Raw genomic sequence first — 22,254 nt, 5'->3', positions numbered from 1 at the left:
AATAGGTCTTAAAGGAAAAGACCTAAGCTTTCTTTTGAGCAAAAAAAATTTTTAAAAAAAAGTCCCATATTGGAAAAAAATTTCGATTTTGCAAAAAAAAATTAAAAAATTGTATGTCTTGCGTTACAAAATATTTATTTTGATAGATATCCCACTCGCATCCCACTAAGGGACTAAAAATATCTTAAAGGAATGGACCTAGGCTTTCTTTTGAGCAAAAAAAAAAAATTAAAAAAGGGCCCATATTGGAAAAAAATTTTGATTTTGCAAAAAAAAATTAAAAAATTGTATGTCTTGCGTTACAAAATATTTATTTTGATAGATATCCTACTCGCATCCCACTAAGGGACTAAAAATATCTTAAAGGAATGGACCTAAGCTTTCTTTTGACTACAAAAAAAATTTAAAAAAAAGGGCCCATTTGGAAAAAAAATCGTATTTGCAAAAAAAAAAGTCAAAAATTGTAAGTCTTGAGTTAAAAAATATTTATTTTGATAGATATCCCACTCGCATCCCACTAAGCGACCAAAAGGGTCTTCAAGGATAATATCTAAGCTTTTGTTTGACCTAAAAAAAAAGATTAAAAAAGGGTCCATTTTGAAAAAAAAAAGTCAACAAAGTTTTTGATTTTGCAAAAAAAGTCAAAAATTTTATGTTTTGAGTTACAAAATATTTATTTTGATAGATATCCCACTCGCATCCCACTAAGCGACCAAGTAGGTGTTCAAGGAAAATATCTAAACTTTATTTTAAGAAAAAAAAAAAAAATAAAAAAAAATAGCGTATTTTAAAAAAAAGTCAAAAAAGTTTTTGATTTCGGAAAAAAAATATTAAAAATTTTTTATTTTTTTTTTTAAATATTTTTTTTCGAAAGATCGAAGAAATAGCTATCTATACTATTTGGAACACATTTTGCTAAGAACAATAGGTAATAAGTTACATGGATAAGAAAAAACCCCTGTTTGACCAAATTGTCAAAATTTTACCCCCTATAACTCAGAGAGTTCTCGACCGATGTTGTTGAAAAATTGTGTCTGAGTTACTATCCAATAGAGCCTTGGTGCAAATTTCATCCCGATCGGAAGACATCGATTTCAAAAGTTGGTTCACTTGACATGAAATCCCCCATATATATATATAAGGGTTTCAAATGTATACAAATTTTAACATTTACTTAATATTGTTGGTAGTCCGCGCACTTCTGCACTTAAAATTAATATTGATAGCTGCTATAGCTTTCCCTATATATAATTTGTCATTATATCTATGGAAGGTGCCAATCCCACATTTGCTAGTTTGCCCATTTTTGGCCTAAATATGTAATTCATACAAGGTTTCATTGCTTTACATATCAAAATTATACACATAGATATGATTTTTAGTATTTAGTTTGTATGGGATGTGCCACGCCCACTATTGATAGTCCGTCCATTCTTGTCCTAACTATTAATATTGATGATAGAATAACCGTGCAACATTTATGGACTCTATCTCTTATTGTATCCCATATAATAGATTTTTTAATTATTATCATATGGGATGTGCCACGCTCTATGTGGCTTCTACTCCCATTTTGGCCGCAAATATTTATACAAACGGTGGTATTGCTCATGCAAAATTTGAGGAATATAGCTTTTATTGTTTCCAAAATATATGATATTTAAAATTAACTTTGTATGGGAGGTACCACGCCCTTCCAGACATACATAAATATACTGTAAAAATTTCAAGCAAATCGGTTCAGCCGTTTAGCCGTCTATAGATCCCAAACTAATAATAATAATAAACATACATACATTCACTTTTATATATATAGATGCGGACACATCTGAAAGTCAGATGAAATCTCAATTTACTCAAGAAATAAATTTAAAATGTTAAATGCGAAGAAATATTATTAAGTCCAGGTTTATTACTAAACACAAGTAGATATGTGCTTCTAATATTATTTGCATATGTTAAATAATTTATTTAAATGTCACATCCTGAAACCTATGATATAACTTTCACGTCGCAGGATCATTAATCATTAAGCAAGCTAAATATTTTATACCACTATTATAACTTTCAGGTTTCTAGAATAATCTAGGGTCAAAGTACCATTAAGAGTCACCTTGTAAGTTCTTACTTTACTCAGGATCATGGTTATCAAATTATATGTTTCTAGGTCAGAAGTAGTAGGTATTCATTCAAAATTAAAAAAAAAATATCATTAAAAACAAAAAAATAACCCTTTTTTACATCTTCACTTGATACATATGGGAAATGAAAGTTTTTTTGTTTTCATTGTTTAAAAAACTCAAAAAGCATCTAAATAAAAAGGAACCAAAGACTTGTTTTCTTTTGTTTGCCCAGATTTACAAATTTGCATTGGTCCAAGAACCCATTTTCGATGGGAAAACATGGAAAATTCCTTATAACTCCATGTTTTGTAAATGGATTTCGCTGATTTTAAATAGCATAATTTTCATGCTTTGTACATACAGTCAGACGGACAAATATTTTTTATATGCATAAGACTAAAGAAAATTTTTACTTTTTGGGATTTGGGTTGGAATTCTGATAATTTTACATATTAAGTCGCTTGTTTTTAAGTCTCAGAGAATCTCAAGTTCTAACTTTGAAGTATTCTATGTTTATAAAAATCAAAAATACTAACAGATGAATAACATTATAATTTAGTCCGACTTTGTTATTTGATGTTTTCTTAGTTTAATAAATAAATCGACATCAAAAAGTACTATAGTTATGTGCAAAATTGTTTAATATAAATAGCATTGAAAGCGAGTTGACTTAATCTGTTAATTATTCAAAATTATTTTCAAAAAATCAGAAACGATTTTTGATCTTTAAAAATACAAGATATGACATAATCTTCAGAACTTCAGCATTAGATTTCCGAAAAAGTGCTGAAAGCCTTATATTTATTAATTTACTAAGTATATATTTTCGCCCATAACGGTTGTACATTTTTTTAATAACTGTAGTTAGATTGCTATTTTCAACACTATTTGAATTTAACTAATGGGGAATTGTTTAAAACAATATGTTTGAAAATAAAATTAGTATTTTAAACATTCTGGTCTAGTCCAAAGGCCTTGTTCATAAACAATTACTCAAAGGTTTATATTAAAATTTTGTATTGAAATTTGGTTTTACATAGCTTTGATAAATTTTTATGAATATGAGGGTTTAGACTACTGGACTTTATTAGAACAACATGTGTTCGGGTCTCAGTGGAAACAATTTTATTGATCAAATTAATATAATGGTGCTTAAAATAGAATAGCAATTATTTTTTCAAATATTTCCACAAAAATGTATGCATGAGGACTGTTTTAACACAGAAGTGTGTTATAAATTCAACAAAAGCGCGAAAAAACATTGAAAAAAAAATGTTCGCTGAAATGGGTCGATCGAATCACCCTAAAATCTATTTTCTGTTTTACACAATTATTAAAAAAAAAAATGTTTTAGTTTCAGAAAATTAGAAAAAATCGGTCTAATTTGTATTGCTTGCCCGGATTTAAAAAAAAAGTATCAAAACACATTCGATATGTTTTTAAGAAGAGACAAATTCGGTTTCAATTGTATTCCTATCTGTAATACATACTTTAAAACTTAAATTGTGAATTAAAAAATATTTGTTTACAAAAACAAGTAACAGAGCTATATTCGGCTGTGCCGAATCTTATATACCCTTCACCAAAGTATACCTTAATTGTATGTTGAAAAAAAATAACAACAAAAATAAAAAAAAATAAACCAAATGCACTCAAATACATACAAATTATGCACGCGTGTGTTTGATTTATAATTCTCATTTCATTCCACATTGCACAATGGTATGAGAACAAAAAAAGAGGGAAATAAATCTGTAACTTCTAAACCCTTACGCCGATTTGAATGAAATTTCACATGCGTAAAGAGGAAGTGTAGTTGAGTTTTGAATTTGGACCTCATGGAACCAGGAACGGGACCAGGGGTTCCCAAAATAGGACACCTCGGGTATGTTCATTTTTTAAAATGATCCTATTTCTTCGTTTGTGTTCCGATTTAAAAAAAATTACACATACAGAAAAACCTCGTCGTAGTTATCAATTATCTCTTATAGCTTAGGAGATATTCGCATTTGAAAATTTAATTTTCAACATTTTTACCCACCCTACACCAGTTTTTTGGTGACCGCGGTTCCAAAAATTCTCTGATTTTATTTTATTATAGGATTAACAATAGATCTATATATCAAATAAAGAAAGAAGTGTTTAAAAATCATGACTGAGTCCAAAGTTACATGCATTTGAATATAAAAAAATTAAAAAAGCGATTTTTCACAATTTTTTTGGGAAAAAAGTACTTTTATTCTTTTTAAGTTATCTAAAAATTTTTTAAGAGGATGTATAATGGATTTGTACTCGTTGAAAAGCTAACTTTATGCCAAATATTTTAAATGAAAAAAACATTTATAATTTTTGATACCGACGGGATCAGGTCCATTCAAAAAAGGCCTTGTTTTTATGTAAAATTCAACTTTAGGGCAAAAATTCTCAAATCGCATACTCGATATCAAAATATAGTAACCTATTTTAGATGGCCCAATAAGTTCTTAATTATCTTGTAAAGGGTTCCGATAACCCCGAGCCTATTATGGATATTATAGCCAAAAAAACGAAAAAATCCCATTTTTGGGATTTGTTGTTTTTGCTTTGCACATAAATATCACTTTGGTGACGTGATTTACAAAATTAGGGCCTAAATCATATCCCGGTGATTTTTTCAAGTCTAATTTATTTTTAATTACTCTATTAACATCCTCAGGACTAATATCGAATTGGGCTGCATTAGCCATTGTTGAAGCTGGCAATTCTTCTAGTTCAAACTCATTTGCCGTGGAGTTGGGTTGAAATACTTCACTTAAATGTTCAGCAAATACTGTGGCTTTTTCTACAGCACTTCGTGCCCAGGTTCCGTCAGCTTTTCTTAAAGCGCTTTGTGCCTCTACCGGTGGCTTAATGTTCCTCGTTGCCTTCCAAAGAGAGAAATTTGTGTATTTTGTACTCTTCAAACTTTTAATATAATTTTCGTTTATGCGATCCTCTTCTAAATGAAGGGCTCTTTTCAGTTTTCGTACTGCAGCGGACAGCTTCTGCTTTGCAGCAGGTGATCTATTATGTTGCCATTCTCTTCTGAGTCTTTCAATATCCGAATTTGAAATAGGCGTATTAGTTTTTGAAGGGATTTGGCACCTAGAGTGTTCCAGAGCCGAAACAATCAATGACGTGAAGTCATTGACGGTCCTATCTATGTCTTCCTCACACTGTAAATTAGGATTTGTGTGGATATGACTGCTGATATATTTCCTATATTTTAGCCAATTTGTCTTAAAATACAAAGAGTCCTTAGGAAATCTTGGGATGTTGGGTCTCTCACAATAATTAATAATTACAGGAGAGTGGTTAGAAGATAGATCATAGGATATTTCTGTGGATATTGCATTCCGAATAATATTTCTGCATATGGCGAAGTCTATTAGATCAGGAATTTTTCTAGGATCAGTTGGCCAATAAGTTGGGTGTCCAGGAGACACGAAATCTAAGCAATTTTTGCGATCAACTAGAGCTTTATACAGCTGTCTACCTCTGGGATTTACCAATCGAGAACCCCAATATGTATGTTTGGCATTGTAGTCTCCACATCCCAGAAACCGATCTCCTAGTGTTATAAAGAATTCTTAAAATTTCTCCTTGGAAGAGTTAAGTCTCCAGCTGGGTATTCAAGGCGAATAGATGTTGCTTGCATATAATCCTTTGAAAACTCAACTAGGGCATAGTGTCTCAATCGGTTTCTAATTATGATACAGGTACCGCCATGTGCCTTACCATCCGGATGGTTTGTGTAATAAAATGAGTATCCTGATATATTAAAGTTATATCTATTTGTAAGATGTTTCTCCGAAATTAACATCACATCGATGCTTTTATTTAACATAAAATGGGAAATTTCCGATTTGTGCTGGTTTAAACCATTTGCATTCCAGAAACATATCTTCAAAAAATTCATTTTCTTGTTAATAGAATTTGAATCATTTGGTTCTGTGCTCTCAGAAGCTCTTGTATTGTGTTTTGCAAGGATGACATGAAGTTAGTCATATTTTGATTAAGAGAGGAAATATTCTCAGTAAGTGTTTGCATAAGGTTTTCCAACCCTCCCATATTTTGGGGGACTTTTGGCTTTTGATAACCCGTTTTTAAAATACTGGCGTATGAGCTGGCTCCAGCATTAATTGTAGCTCCTTGGCCATTTTCCAGTGATACTGGATGAGCCGCATTTATTTTATCATTTGAAAAATCTACTCCAGAGCTTAGTCGTCTAGATGTAGATACCGAATTTGTAGGTGTTGATTCAACTATTTCACCTCTCAACAGCTTTTGCCTCTCTCTTAATCTTTTTAGTAACTCCTTGTAGACCGGGCATCCGCAATAATTAGCGGAATAATCTCCACCGCAGTTACCACATTTCCTACTGAGACCATTCTCAACTATATCACATTGTGACGAAGAGTGCAGGCCTCCGCATGCAACACATACTGTGCGTAGGGTACAATAACTACGTGTATGTCCAAATTCCTGACAATTATTACACTGAACTGGACGATTACGCTTAAGAAGTTCCTCTATATTTACTCTACAATTCAACAAATATCTTAGAGTGTATATAGGGTGAGTTTCATTCGTTTTTAATTTCCCATCACCAGGCTCTAACTCAACCCTAAACATTGGCTGAGGAACCTTGTCTCTATTAAATATATTGACTACATTCTTTGTCTGATAGCCCAATTCTTCCAGGGCCTCCTTGATTTCGTTTGTATCTACACTGGACTCTATACCTTTTATGACTACTATCAAGCCCTTGCAACTCTTAAGTTGATATGTATAAAAGTTTTTCTTACTGTCATTTAGGTGTTGAGAGATTTTTCTATAACAATCCTCAGTGTATACAACTATTTTTGTCTCTTGTACACAAAAATGAATAGTGCGATTTATAACGAACTGTTGGAAGATGCTCTTCTCTCATTTATGGATGAAGATTGCATATTCCAACAAGATAATGCTGCAATCCATGTTTCTAAGCAATCGAAATCTTGGTTTAATGAACATAGCTTTCCTCTGTTGGAAAGCATAATGACTGTGACAGAGCTGAAACTATGAATTAAACAAGTCTGGAAGGAAATTGATTCCAATCTGCTTAAAAAATTAGTGGAATCAATGCCAGGCCGTATTTTTGAAACAATCCATAACAAAGGATCATCCACGCATTAATAATAATGCTACAGTGGCCCATAAATTAAAGTGCGTTTATAGGAAAATATCCTTAAAAATGGTTGTTAATGTCGAAATTTAAGTAAAAAAATAAATGAAGTACAAATGAATTTTTTTTGTAAACAATATTTTAAGTGAAGTCTTAACTAATTTAAAAAACAAATTTGTAGCCCCCTAAATATGTTCATGTTTAATTTTTACAATCTTTTTAAAAAAAAAAGTAGTGTGCGTTTATAGGAATATGCACCAGTGTATATAAAACTACACACGTGATATTCTAAAGTCCATTCTTTAGGTTTTATTCGCATTGGCTTATTTCAGTGGTCATCAGCTTTCTCGGTAACAAAATCTATTTCAGCCCAATAGCCAGGCGAATATGTAGATACGTCAAAGTGGAAAATTCCAGAAACTATACAACTAACAGATCCCTTTTTCTACAGGATGCATTTTTCGATTTGTTGCTCGATGGACTCATTTCGTTGGGACATGGTATGGATTGTCGGTGGTAAATTTCACTCTCAAGAAAATCCTTGCACACTTACATGCAACTTGACCCTATATACAACAAAAATTCTTGATAGCACTTTGAGAAAATTTTGGGAAGTTGATGAATATGTAAGTGGACAACAAACATTCACTGCAGAAGAGCAAACATGTGAAAAACATTTCGTCGATAAACAAAGATCGATTCAGACGGACATATTCAAGTTCGGCTACCGTTTAAACAAGCTCCTGATTGGGTGCAATTAATTAATAAAGCGTAATTAATTAAATGTAAGAATTATATATAGATGAAATGAATAAATAAATAAAATCACTAATTCGGGACGGTCTCCTAGATACATATATTTCGTTAAAAATGCACTACACTCTGATAAGTCTTTGCAAATATATATTTTCAATTTCTTCTTCTAAATTTATTACAATTGAACTTACATACTTTACTTCGATTAATTTTCTATATTTATTTACAAAATACAAAGCGCACTAAAATATATTAAAACATCGTTTCTATTTTATGAGCTCTTCTAGCTTTATAAAATATTAAAATGTCTACCAAATCTCTGTGTAGTGAGTCTAATTAGTGGGAGTAATTCAACATTTGAAAAAATTATCCAAATAGATGAGATTTTTGATTGATTAGTGTCTTTTTCACAATTAAGAATAGGGGTTAAGATCAGATAAAATTATGATTTTTTATATCAAATATTTTCCACGAAATTATTATATTTAATTTTGTATTATATTGTAATTTTAAGCTTACCATCGAATAAGAAGTTGTCCCAATTCGGAAAATGATTGAAAATTTCATTTCTAAGATTACGTTCCAGATTGCGTTTATGTTTCATGAGATATGATGACCGCAGATATCTCATTTCAATGGATCGGCGGCGGCGATTCCATCGAAGACGTGGATGTTGGCCTAATAAACATTGAGGCAACTCTAAAGGTCGCCACTTTCCACCAACACAGGTAGCTCCAGGTGGACCTATATCTAATACATAGCCTTTGTCACAGTCGTACATAATTTGTTTATTATTTACAATCTAAAAACGAATGTTTTATCATATAATATGTTATGGAAACAGATCTTATGGAATATTATCGTTTAATACCTTTTTAACGTATGGCCTATAATCATACAATCCCATATTTCCGACAAGTAATACTTTACCATTGGGAATATAACCGGGAAAAGAGCAAAATACCTCTATACAATGTGGCGTTTCTCCAGTCCAATTTCCAAATGAACAAGTTAGTACATAATCATTGGGATCTGTAACATCTTTCCCTTCCGGACTCACCAATTTAAAACCATCCTTACATTTAAATCTAGCCTTCATTCCATGCTCTGTTTTTGGAGCCAACACCATACCATGCTTAGGTGGTTTGGGCATACTTTTACACCTTGCCGGTACACAACGGGGTATAATACTCCATGTTCCGTTGTGACATGTTGGAGGACTTAGTAATGAGACTGGGAATTCATAATTTTCATCACACTTCACATCAAGTGCAGTGCCATGTTTAACTTTCTCGACATTGGCTGTTTGCAATAGAGGCGATTGTGTGGTTGTTGTCGGCGTTATAATAGTAGTTCCATTTTCATCGGTTATGATTTCGATTGGCACTACATATCCTTGAGATATGGCGGGTACAACACAAGGTGCCAAACATTCTGGAAGAGAATTACGCCATCTACCATCTATTTGGCAAACACTTGAGGCATGTCCATGCATTAGCATATCTGGCTGACAACGGAATATAATACTAGCGCCTAATCCGGTACCGGCGTCGATATTTTCAATCCAACCGTTATATAAATTTCCAGGATGTCCACAATTTATTTCTGAAAATAATTACCATTACAGAGTTTTTACATTGCTATTGTTAATAAATGATTTGAGAAATCATATGCATAAATATAGAAATATTTAAAACAAACACAGACTTCTACATACATACATATGTATGTATTTTTATTCATACATTTACATAATTATATACAAAGTATAACAAGTAGTCCGACTCTTTGACAGCAGTACCTAACTCCCCAGATAACTTTTGGAAGATTGTTTTTCCAAAAATCACCAAATCGAGTCTTTTTTGAGTATTTTTGGTGATCAAAAACTGATTAATAAGTTGTACACTTAAAAAGTGATTCCCATTAGTGACTAAAAAGTGATTCATTTAAAAAACAATAACAAAATGTGCATAAATCATAAATATATCATTCCGGTGTTCTAAATATGATTGTTTAAAAATATATTTTGTAATTATATTTCACGTAGTTGGAAGATCAAAAATTGTTTCATTTCATTGTTTCATTACTATTGTTTTTATTTCTAACAGGACTACAACAATCAGACTTAAAAATTACTCAAAAATGATTCGTAAATACTTGTCAAATATGAGTCGAAACTAAAATGAGTTGATATAATTCTCATTTGGTTTATAATATTAAATGTATAAGTATTTCAGTATTTTCAGTTTAATAATCTTCTTTGGAAGATTGTTGGGTGACTATCGCCATGCTAAGGTCCTAATTATGTAAATCACTGTTGCCAGATTTGCACTGTTGCCAGATTTGCCGATTTTAGTCCTCAAAATGCCGATTTTGTGCAAAGTCTATATTTACATCAAGGTTTTCATATAATCATTTAATTAACAAATACAATTAAAACAAATTGAACCGTAATAGTTTTTGTATGATAGAATATGACATATAAAAATATAATCCGAATTTTTAGACGCATTGCCCATGCGTAACGAAGTTTTAACCAATATAATATTAATAAAAATTCTTAGTTTGTTTATACAAACAGTTACTTCAAGGATTTCTATAAACCTATACTGAAGACTTTTTAAAATTAATAAAGTTTGATTTTTCCGAAATTCGTATATGTCGTTGGAAATGTCTTTGAAATCGCTTTCATATCTTAATTGTTTATGTACATGACTTAGTATTTGAGAAACATACATATATCGCGTGGAAAAATGAGAAATACAAACGGAATGATAAACTTATAAATACCCTTACCACTCATGGTGAAATAACTAAATAATTCTTATTATATAGCACATATTTTATAACATTAAATCTTTAAATATATGAATTCTTTATCGAAAAATTTCACCAAAAAACTAGATATTTTTATTTTTTCCGATTTTCGACGATTTCAAAAATATTTTGCCGAAATTTTACAAAAATTATCTGGCAACAGTGCACCAATGCACAGTGGGGCATAATCGAAATTTTTTGGAAATAAATCTGGCATTTCTAAACGGCTGGTCCGATCTGGATAAAATTTGAGTTGGGTGTAGCTAAGTTGGTCTTACAAAAAAAATTTAAAGTCAATATCTCAATTAGATTCAAAAATATGCCACTTTAAAACCCTTCCTTCAAAAATATTGCACTTTTTCATACTAAACAATTTGTATAAATTTTCTTAATATTATATTCATGACAAATCATTGGTTCTGACTCAGTCACATTAAGAAAATTTAAACAAATTCTTTAGTATGAAAAAGTGCAATATTTTTGAAGGACGCAGTTTTAAAGTGGCATATTTTTGAATCTAATTGACTTGAAATTTTTTTTGTAAAACCAAAAATTAACTTATCTAAATAATAGCTCGGTATAAATGTGGATCAAATTGTTCCTAATATTTGCAATCCTATTAAAATTTTGATATAAATTTTAGTTTTGGAAACTCAATGAATATGTAATAAAATCTTTATTTATTAACGAAACTCAGTGAAATTTTCAGCGTTTTTTAAGTTTCTCATTCTAACAATAACAAGGTGTAAAAAACTTGTCAAAAGGTCATAGGGAATCCCGCAATTCCTAAAAATTGGAGCGAAAATCCCAAAAATGGTATTTTTTACAATTTTGTCTATAGGGTCCACATTTCCTTCGGGGCTGGGAAAATACTTTAGGGATAAATAGGGAACACATCAGGGTTTCCAAAACTGCTTTCCGTTTTCTGATCCCAGCTTTGGGATTTTAGAACATGTGGCCCAAAGTTGAAATTTTGATAAAAAAATAGGTAAATTTCCGGACCAAGGTATGGCAAAATTTTAAAATATCAATTTTGAAATGCCTATAACTAGAAAATTATAAAATATAAAAGCACACGCAAGCATGTCTTTTCAAGATCTAGCCGAGCGCATTCCAAAAATATAAAATTCTTTGAAATCGGATGGGAAACAAAAAAATGGCACGTGTTTAAACATTTTACATGTCGAAGGTACCCTACTTTGAGCCCCCATAGCGCCGCCCCTGGATTATTTGTAGGGCCCATTTTAATGACTTAAACTCGAATACTCCTTGGCTACGACCAATTAAAATTTTATCCCGATTTATTTTCAAAAAAATTCGATTCTGCCCCACTGTGCAATATGTGTGCATAACACAAACAAAATTGCACACATTTTATTATTGTTGTACATAAATCACATAAGTATGCACATAAATATCACTTTGGTGACGTGATTTACAAAATTAGGGCCTAAGTCTTTTTCCACTGGTTTTGATGACCTAAAACTGATTAATAAGTAGCATGCTTAAAAACTGTTTCGAAAATGATTCCTATTAATGATTAAAAAGTGATTTATTTGCAAAACAAAAAACAAAATGTACAGCAATCATAAGTAGATCATTCCGACAAAAGTATCAATTACGATCAGAAAATGAGCTCATATTCCAGCTTTTTTTTATAAAATAATTTTATTTTTAATTTATTCTTCTAGTTGAAACAAAAATTTTTCATTCCCGTTTCCCAGGAAATAAAATTATCCGGGAAACCCCAAACACATCCATATGTTGCCAGAAAGATGGGAAAAGTCAAAGCTAACAATGACCAATACTTTGAATAAATTTGCGTATATTCTACAAAACAAATATTTCAAAATAAAAGCAAAAAATTTAAAAAAAAAATCGCGAAAATTTAGTTTTGATGGTTTTCATTGCCATTTCTCTCTACTTCCGTTCTATGTATTTCTTTCATGGTTTATGAAATTTGTAAGCAATTTTATTAAATTATAACTTCTTCTTACCTTTACAAATTGGTAACGTGCCACTCCACTTTCTATCGGCACCACATCGGCTGGAACTTTCCCCCATTAATGTGTATCCATACCGGCATTCGTAGCTTACAACCGAATTATACGCCAATGTAGTGTAAGTAGCTTTACCATTTTTAGGATTCTCTGGTGTTGGACATACAACGGATGTTACCACTTGGATAAATTAAAACAGATTTTTAATTAATATTTCCATGGAATACATATATAATTAATTAACTTTTCTTTATTCTATAAAAAGTATATAAAATTAATTAGTTTTAACGTAAAGATGAACCAATTATGAGTTAAAATTTTTACCAAAATAAACTTTGTGGTCTAATTTAACTAGAACTTAGGGGGACCAAAAATATTTCACATATTTGAATGAAAATGTGCAATATTAAGATCTATTCTTAGTGCTAACTTTAACTTAAATTTTTATTGTTAATGGGACTTAACTTGATTAATGTTAGTTAAAAAATTACAAAGTTGTCAATAAAATTAAAAATACATTCATACAAAATAATGTATTCAGTAAATTAAAAAAACGAGTGTGCCGAATATTATATACATACATACATACAGTTTGTCAAAAAATTCTTTGCACATAGAGAAAAAATAACAAAATTTCAAAGAAAACATTGATTACTAATATAAATAATCAACTTCTTTATTATTTTCAACACTTTTTTTTAATAAACATATCGCACTTGATCAACAAGAGGGTATTAACTCAAAATTTTGAAATTTTCAGTAGAGGTCAAAACTGTTTGTGGTTACATTTTAAGAGAATTTGAAAATCTGAATACATTATAGTATGTAAATTCCATTTAAAAAAATAATTACATTGTTTTTCTTTTAATTTTTTCCAATTATTCCAAAAAAAAAACTATTTTTTGAGTTAATACCATTTTTCTGAAAAAATGTGAACAATTTTATTATAAAAAGAGTCACATTTCGAATTAAAATCATAAAGTAAAACCAATTTTATCAACAAAACAGTATCAACTCAAAATTCAACTAAATATAAATAAAATAATTTGATTATTTTTAACTTGAATAAACCTCAACTCAAAATAATACCTTTTTTATTAAAACATACGATGCATTTCTATTTCAACTTTTGTATTAACTTAAAACAATACCTTTTTGTTACCTTCAAATGTTGTTTTGGAGATGAAAGAGTAATCGGAAAACGTTGAAATTTTTACAGTAGATAAACATTGATGTTATTGATTTCTTGAAAAAAGTGAAATTTTTAAAATTTTGAGTTAATACCCTCTTGTTGATCAAGTGCGATATGTTTATTAATATAATAGATAACAAAAAAATCAATTTCAATAAAACCATTCATATTTATAATAAAAAAGGACAAAAAAATTAATTTTTATACTGTCAAATAAATGTTTGCACATTCGATAAAATATTAAGTTTGTGATACATTTCCAGGGTTTTAGCTGCTAATATATTGTGTGTCCAACTTGAGCATCAATTACGGCTGCCCATTGAGTTAATTAGCTTAGGGATATCATATTCCAAGGGTATTTTGTCCCACTCTTCTCTTTTTGATTCTTTGGCGATATTTTTCCCACTTTTTTCTTTAAATGTACCCACAAATTTTCGATATGGTTAATATCAGGACTTCGGGCAGGGGTATCAATAACTTTTGTACAGTTATATAGTAACCACGACCAAATAAATAAGAGTAATGTTTGGGATCATTGTCTAGTAATATTTGTATTAAAACTTGCTTGAATTTACCGGGTCAACAAAACCGAATTTCAGAATGATAGCGATTAAATCGGTTTTTAAAACATAAAGATAAACTTATTTCGTCAATATTTTATCCAAAATTCTGATTAACCCTATTAGCTTTCCAAACTTAACTGTAGGAATTAAATTTTTGTTTTCTAGAGCTGTCAGAGGTTTTCGCCAAACTTTTTGGATTCCATCATGACAGTACAACATTATTTTTGTCTCATCAGAAAAAATTTAGTCGTCCCAGCACTCTGGAGGGAGTGAAATGTGCTCTATAGAAAATCTTCATAGTTTCTCAATATTTTTGATTTAGAGCAGGCCATTCTTGAAGAATATTTTTGTTTTAGTAGCACATTTCGGAGTGTTTCATGTGTTACTCTTAGCCCATAATCATTTTCCGCTTGCAGATTTTCCTTTATAATAATTAAAATACAAAAAGTATAATCTTTTTCGAAATGCGATTTCCTGCCATTATTTTTATTTAAATATAAAGTTACTTGTGGAACTTAAAAAATATATTTTTTAACTAAACGCTATGCAACCTCTTTCAAATGCGATAACATTCATAAAAAGGCCTATTTGCACAAAATTCGAGTATATTTAACCAATTTTTTGTTTTCTTCACTCAGTATGCAAAGATTTTTTTGACACCATTCATATTGAAAAGCATATATTTTTGTTGTTGGTGTTGTAACGAGTTTGTCAATTTTAAATATGTTGGTGGAGTCAGATAGTCGTAAGAGGTCCAATAACGTAATGTGTGAAAAAAAACAAAAATGTAATGAATTTATTCTTGGAATTCTTACATGAAAATAAAATTTTAAAAATTTTTTTACTGTGCAAAGATATTTTTGACAAACTGTATGTATCATCCTCTTTTTCCTAAGTATACACCAACAGAAACAAGTTAAAATCAGTCTTCTATTAAGCCTGGTTATTGGTAAAAATTTTGTCATGTTAGTGATTTTTCAGTTTTTCTCATATATTCGAAAATATTCTTGAAATTTTATTTGTCCATAGAATTTAAATTGATTTTTTTAGATAGATGCGAAAATTGTATAAAACATTATCAAATTGGGTTTAGACCGGATTATTAGAAACTAGCTTGATTTTAAAAGAAAAATGTCCTAACTTTATTTTTGTGTGCAAAAACTATTAGTTTTTGCAATGAATTGGCTCATTGAGGTGCCCTACATTAGAATTTTTCGTAATTTTTCCATAAAAACTTTTAAAATTTTTATGAAAATGAAAAAAAAAAAACTAACCTGCAGTTTGAAATATCAATTAATTCTTAATAATTTAGGGACAATTTGCTTTTACCGTTCCTGAGTTATACCGGTTTTGTAGCTTTGTAGTTTATGATATTACTAGCTAAAACCCGGTGTGCTTCGCTACCCGTACCGTAAAGATTTACAATATATTTAGTCTATCTTAAATTAGTTTCTGTTCATGTGAAAAACATGGATTTTCTAGATTTAGTCCGCAAACTTGCAAACACTGACGTTGAGCTTTATCAATTATCATTGCAAATACTAAGCAAATAGGAAACTGCAATCGAATAAAATCAAATGGCATTTCCGAAGTTATAATTCCCAGTTATAAAGGTCGCTCCGATTAGATTGTTCATTAATTGCCTTACTGTAAGTCGAGTGCCATTACAAATACTAGGGTATTCAATTAATCGGGTTTCTGGTTTAATCGGTTAATCGAGCAAATAATTAATCGAGGTTTAGATTTAATCGGTTAATAATCGGTTAATTTAAAATTATTCGATTAACCGAATAATTTTTATTTTCATTTTAAATTGAAAATACAACGAATTTTGTGTACAAAAACATAAAAATCAGCAAATAAGGCATTTGAGATCATTTTTATAAACATATCGACTATTTGCTGCAACAACGTCATAACTCAAAATCCGTGTTTTATATATAGTTTCATCAGTTTTCAAAAAAGTCAATTATTATTCGATTGAATACCCTAGTTATGATCAAATACTCATTTCAAAAAAAGTTTCGTCTATACATGTAAATACAAACAAAGTTTCAAATACATGTAAATTAAATATGTCAGTTGTTATACATACTCACTAATCATGTTTATTGGATGTTCAAAAAATATATAATTTTAATTTGAAATTTGTTTTTGAATTGAAACGGAAAAATAAATACAAAAAAAATTTTAAAGTGCAAAAAAAAGGAATTTCGGTTAATCGGTTAATCGACACAAATTAATAGGTTTATTTGTTATTTGAAAATCGGCAATTTCAAATTATTCGAACAGTTAACCGTCCAAAATTAATCGGTTAACCGATTAACGGTTAATCGATTGAATACCCTAGGAAATACAATTTTTGAAATTTTTTTGCAAAATTGATTTTTTTTCCAATATGGGCCCTTTTTTAAAATTTTTGCTCAAAAGAAAGCCTAGATCCATTCCTTTAAGATATTTTTAGTCCCTTAGTGGGATGCGAATGGGATATCTATCAAAATAAATATTTTGTAACGCAAGACATAAATTTTTTTATTTTTTTTTTCTAAATCGAAATTTTTTCCAATTTAAAAATTTTTTTTTGCTCTAAAGAAAGCTTAGGTCTTTTCCTTTAAGGCCTATTTTGACACTTAGTAAGATGTGAGTGGGATATCTATCAAAATAAAAATGTTGTAACTCAAGACATTCAATTATTGACTTTTTTTTCCAATATGGGCCCTTTTAAAAAAGGGCCCATATTGGAGAAAAAATCGATTTTGCAAAAAAAAAGTCAAAAATTGTATTTCTTGAGTTATAAAATATTTATTTTGATAGATATCCCTCTCGCATCCCACTAAGGGACTAAAAATATCTTAAAGGAATGGACCTAAGCTTTCTTTTGACTAAAAAAAATGTTTAAAAAAAGGGCCCATTTTGAAAACAAAAAATCGTATTTGCAACAAAAAAAAGTCAAAAATTGTAAGTCTTGAGTTAAAAAATATATATTTATACATAAATATACTGTAAAAATTTCAAGCAAATCGGTTCAGCCGTTTAGCCGTCTATAGATCCCAAACTAATAATAAACATACATACATACAGACACACATTCACTTTTATATATATAGATAAGGGTTTCAAATGTATACAAATTATAACATTTACTTAATATTTTTTCAGTTTTTGTAAAAATTTTGCATTTAAAAAGAACAGAAATGTGTACGTAATTGTCGTTCTAATGAGATATAAAAGACAAAAATTTGTTAAAAAATGTTAAAGTTATTAAAAATTCCCCAGTCCATTAAAGTGTCTCAGGCTACTAGAACAAGAAATGTAGTAACAAAATTCACAAACTTATTCATTTAAAATTATTTTTTTTAAGATTTTATTCAATTTTTTACAATTTTTTATTTCTATAGAAATAACTCTTTCTTGTTTGAGAATCAAATTCAAAATAAAATTATATTTCGGAATTAAAGAATTAGGTATGGTTTTGCTTTCTTGAAAGCAAAATTATGTTTTTATAAAAAAAAAAATGTTTTTTTTTTTTACAAATTTTTTCAATTCCGTTGAATTTAACCTTGAACATATTTTCAAATATGAATCTTTAATGCATTTCCACCATGTTGGTTATTGACCCGCATTGTGTTGTTACTTCACTTATGCGATTCAGTTTTAATTTCATAATTTTTTTGCAATCCCAAATTATTTAAAAACAAAAAAATAAATGGATTTATAAAAATGTTAAATTGTGGCGTAAGCAAAATGTATTTTCCCATAGAATACATAGTTTTTTTGTTTGTCGCGTGCCGGTATTAAGTTGTAATTTAAAACACATTACTATTTAAAATAAAATAAAAATTTCTTCGAATTTAACCTTGAACATAGTATCTGATAACGAATTTTCAATGCATTTTTACAGAGTTGGGTTGTTGACCCATTTCATGGCTGACTGGCTATCCATGTAAACCTTGTGCGCAAAGTACAGGTCGCAATTTTGAAGATATTTCTATAAAATTTGGCAAATGCATTTTTTTTCGACCCGGCAAATGCATTTTTTTATACCCTTCAGCTTCGTGAGAAGGGTATATATAAGTTTGTCACTCCGTTTGTAATTTCTACATTTTTCATTTCCGACCCTATAAAGTATATATATTCTGGATCCTTATAGATAGCGGAGTCGATTAAGCCATGTCCGTCTGTCTGTCTGTCTGTCTGTCCGTCTGTCTGTCTGTCTGTCTGTTGAAATCAGTTTTCTGAAGACCTCAGATATCTTCGGGATCCAAATCTTCAATAATTCTGTCAGACATGCTTTCGAGAATTTTGCTATTTAAAATCAGCAAAATCGGTCCACAAATGGCTGAGATATGAGGAAAAAACCAAGACAACCTCGATTTTTTACCTATATCTGGATTACTAAGACATTAATATAGACAATATGGATATCTAATGATAGATATTTCAAAGACATTTGCAACGACGTATATAAGACCATAGTAAGTTGGACCTACAATGGGTCAAAATCGGGAAAAAAATTTTTAACCCGAATTTTTTTTTTTCAAAAAAAAAAAATTTAAAAAACCAAAAAAAAAATTTTTAAAATTTAAAAAAAAAAAATTTTTAAATTTAAAAAAAAAAATTAAATTTAAAAAAAAAAAAATTAAATTTAAAAAAATAAAAATTTAAAATAACAATCGAAAAAATTTTTTTCCAAAAAATTAAAAAAACAACTAAAAAAAAATTAAATTTTGTTTACCTAAAAATATTTTAAATTTTTAAGTATAATTTGGTGAAGGGTATATAAGATTCGGCACAGCCGAATATAGCACTCTTACTTGTTGTATATACGGAAGTCATGTTACCTAATTTGTTTGGAAATTTACTTAGTGTAGGGTATTATATGGTTGGGCTTGACCGAGTTTTCTAAAATAAAAAATTATTTCAATTCAAATACGTACATACATATCGAATATAGAAATTGTGTAATATAGAAATTATTGTATATATATGTAAAACCTAATTTTTCACGTAATCGAAGTGTCTGGATATTTCATTATGATTAATGTGTTCTGTATGTGAATTACAACTTCAACGACCTTAGATTCAGAAAAAATACTGCATCCTTGGATTGGCTTGGATATTTTTTGTTTTCATGATGTAATTCGTGAAAGTCTGTCTTACTATTACTCATACTTTTGGTCTTTCGCTAAGCTTTTACTAAGAGTAATATTTATTTGCATTTTTTATTGGTCAAGAAAATAGTTGGTTTTTAAAATTATTGGGGAGTTTATGATAGATAGAGGGTTTTTTCTTCTCAAAATATTCAATTTGTATGTATGAAAATGAGAAGATAGTTTAATTATTTTGATTTCATTTATGCCATTGTCAGATTTTAATGTGATTTATTTAAGTTCAATAACTAAAAGTTGTTACTAGTTAGTAACAATTGTTACTGGAAAAGCGTTCATTAACTCAAAAAACTTGCAAGTAGAGAAAAAATCAAGAGCGTATAAATTTTAGAGTGTGTTCTCTCGTTGCAAACTATTAGAAGTTCTATTTTGAACTCGAAATAGTTAGCAGCTTATATTTCAAATGTTTTGTGTTATTGTTTATTTATTTACAATTTTATTTTTGTGGTGAAAAAATGTCGAAAAAACGAATTTTCAATAAAATTGTAAAAGATGTGAGTATTTATACATTTTAAAAAGAATAAAATAAGAAAATTGTATGTATAAAACAATAGTTACTGGAAACGCGTTCATTTACTTTTTACTATTTTTGAGAATTTAAGAAAGTAATTTTGTAAATTTTGATTTTATTCTCTCGTTGCAAGTATTTACTGGGAAAGTAAATGAACAGACCTATTATTAACGGCTAATAATACAACATAAGATAAAAAAATTAACAATTAATAATATTAAACAAAAAGTTAAAGAAAAAATTTTGTTTTTGCTTTTTTTGGAATTTGTTGGTGTAAATTATCGTAAAATAATAGATGACACTTTAAAGTAGACACTTTTTTAAGCATACTCCAACTTTAACCATTTATTTTTATACCATGGACATTATATTTTCCAAATACAAAAGTTAACATATTTTCATGGTAATTCAATTCAGAATCGACATTCGCTATTTTGATAAATGAAATGAAAAATTCATGTTCAGCATGCAAAAATTAGTAAGAAAACATGAATTGCAAGAAGAAATTATTCCAAAAAAATATTAGAAAAGTAAAAAATTATAAAAGTAGAAATGTAAAAAATTAGAAAAGTAAAAAGTAAAAAATTATAAAAGTAGAAATGTAAAAAATTATAAAAGTAAAAATGTAAAAAATTATAAAAGTAGAAATGTAAAAAATTATAAAAGTAAAAATGTAAAAAAGTAGAAAAGTAGAAATGTAAAAAAGTAAAAAGTAGAAAAGTAAACAAAAAAAGTAGAAAAGCAAAAAATTATAAAAGTAAAAATGTAAAAAAGTAGAAATGTAAAAAAAGTAAAAAGTAGAAAAGCAAAAAATTATAAAAGTAGAAATGTAAAAAAGTAGAAAAGAAAAAAGTAAAAATTATAAATGTAAAAAAAGTAGAAAAGTAAAAAATTATAAAAGTAAAAAATTATAAAAGTAGAAATGTAAAAAAGTAGAAAAATAAAAAAGTAGAAAAGTAAAAATTATAAAAGTAGAAAGTTAAAAAAGTAAAAAGTAGAAAAGCAAAAAATTATAGAAGTAGAAAAAAGTAAAAATTATAAAAGTAGAAAAGTAAAAAAAAGTAAAAAATTATAAAAGTAAAAAAGTAGAAAAGCAAAAAATTTTAAAAGTAGAAATGTAAAAAATTATAAAAGTAAAAATGTAAAAAAGTAGAAAAGTAAAAATTATAAAAGTAGAAATGTAAAAAAGTAAAAAGTAGAAAAGCAAAAAATTATAGAAGTAGAAAAAAGTAAAAATTATAAAAGTAGAAAAGTAAAAAAGTAAAAAAAAGTAAAAAATTATAAAAGAAAAAAAGGAGAAAAGCAAAAAATTATAAAAGTAGAAATGTAAAAAAAGTAAAAAGTAGAAAAGTAAAAAATTATAAAAGTAGAAATGTAAAAAGTAGAAAGGTAAAAAAAGTAGAAAAGCAAAAAATTATAAAAGTAGAAATATAAAAAATTATAAAAGTAAAAATGTAAAAAAGTAGAAAAGTAAAAAATTATAAAAGTAGAAATGTAAAAAAAGTAAAAAGTAGAAAAGCAAAAAATCATAAAGTAAAAAGTAGAAAAGTAAAAATTATAAAAGTAGAAGTAGAAAAGTAAAAAAAAGTATAAAAGTAAAAAAATATAAAAGTAGAAATGTAAAAAAAGTAAAAAGTAGAAAAGCAAAAAATTATAAAAGTAGAAATGTAAAAAATTATAAAAGTAAAAATGTAAAAAAGTAGAAAAGTAAAAAATTATAAAAGTAGAAATATAAAAAAGTAAAAAGTAGAAAATTTGTACACTTGAATTGAATAAATTTTTAATATTTATAGTTTGAAATATTTTGTAGACCATATTATTTTATGTAGACTTTGATGTAAACTTTGAAAATTTTGGAGACTCTGATATTGGATTTTTGAATTTGTGGTTAAAGTTGTTGTTGATTTAATTTTATGTTTTAAAAATGATAAATTTTATT

General features: G+C 28.4%; 1 protein-coding gene across 1 annotated transcript in view; it reads right to left on the bottom strand.

The window, feature by feature from the left end:
• Positions 1–22,254, bottom strand: part of Hasp (Hig-anchoring scaffold protein) — a 278,761-nt gene that overhangs the window by 120,094 nt on the left and 136,413 nt on the right. Inside the window, exons 6-8 of the mRNA XM_065500848.1 lie at positions 12,879–13,061; positions 8,936–9,669; positions 8,584–8,866 (exon numbers count right to left, since the gene is read on the bottom strand). Of these exons, the coding sequence (XP_065356920.1) occupies positions 8,584–8,866; positions 8,936–9,669; positions 12,879–13,061 (1,200 nt within the window). The remainder of the gene's footprint in view (positions 1–8,583; positions 8,867–8,935; positions 9,670–12,878; positions 13,062–22,254) is intronic.

Source organism: Calliphora vicina, chromosome 2, assembly GCF_958450345.1.
Source record: "Calliphora vicina chromosome 2, idCalVici1.1, whole genome shotgun sequence".
Taxonomy (NCBI): Eukaryota; Metazoa; Arthropoda; class Insecta; order Diptera; family Calliphoridae; genus Calliphora; species Calliphora vicina.
The sequence above is the reverse complement of the archived record's forward strand: the minus strand, read 5'-3'. Positions and strand labels throughout refer to the sequence as shown.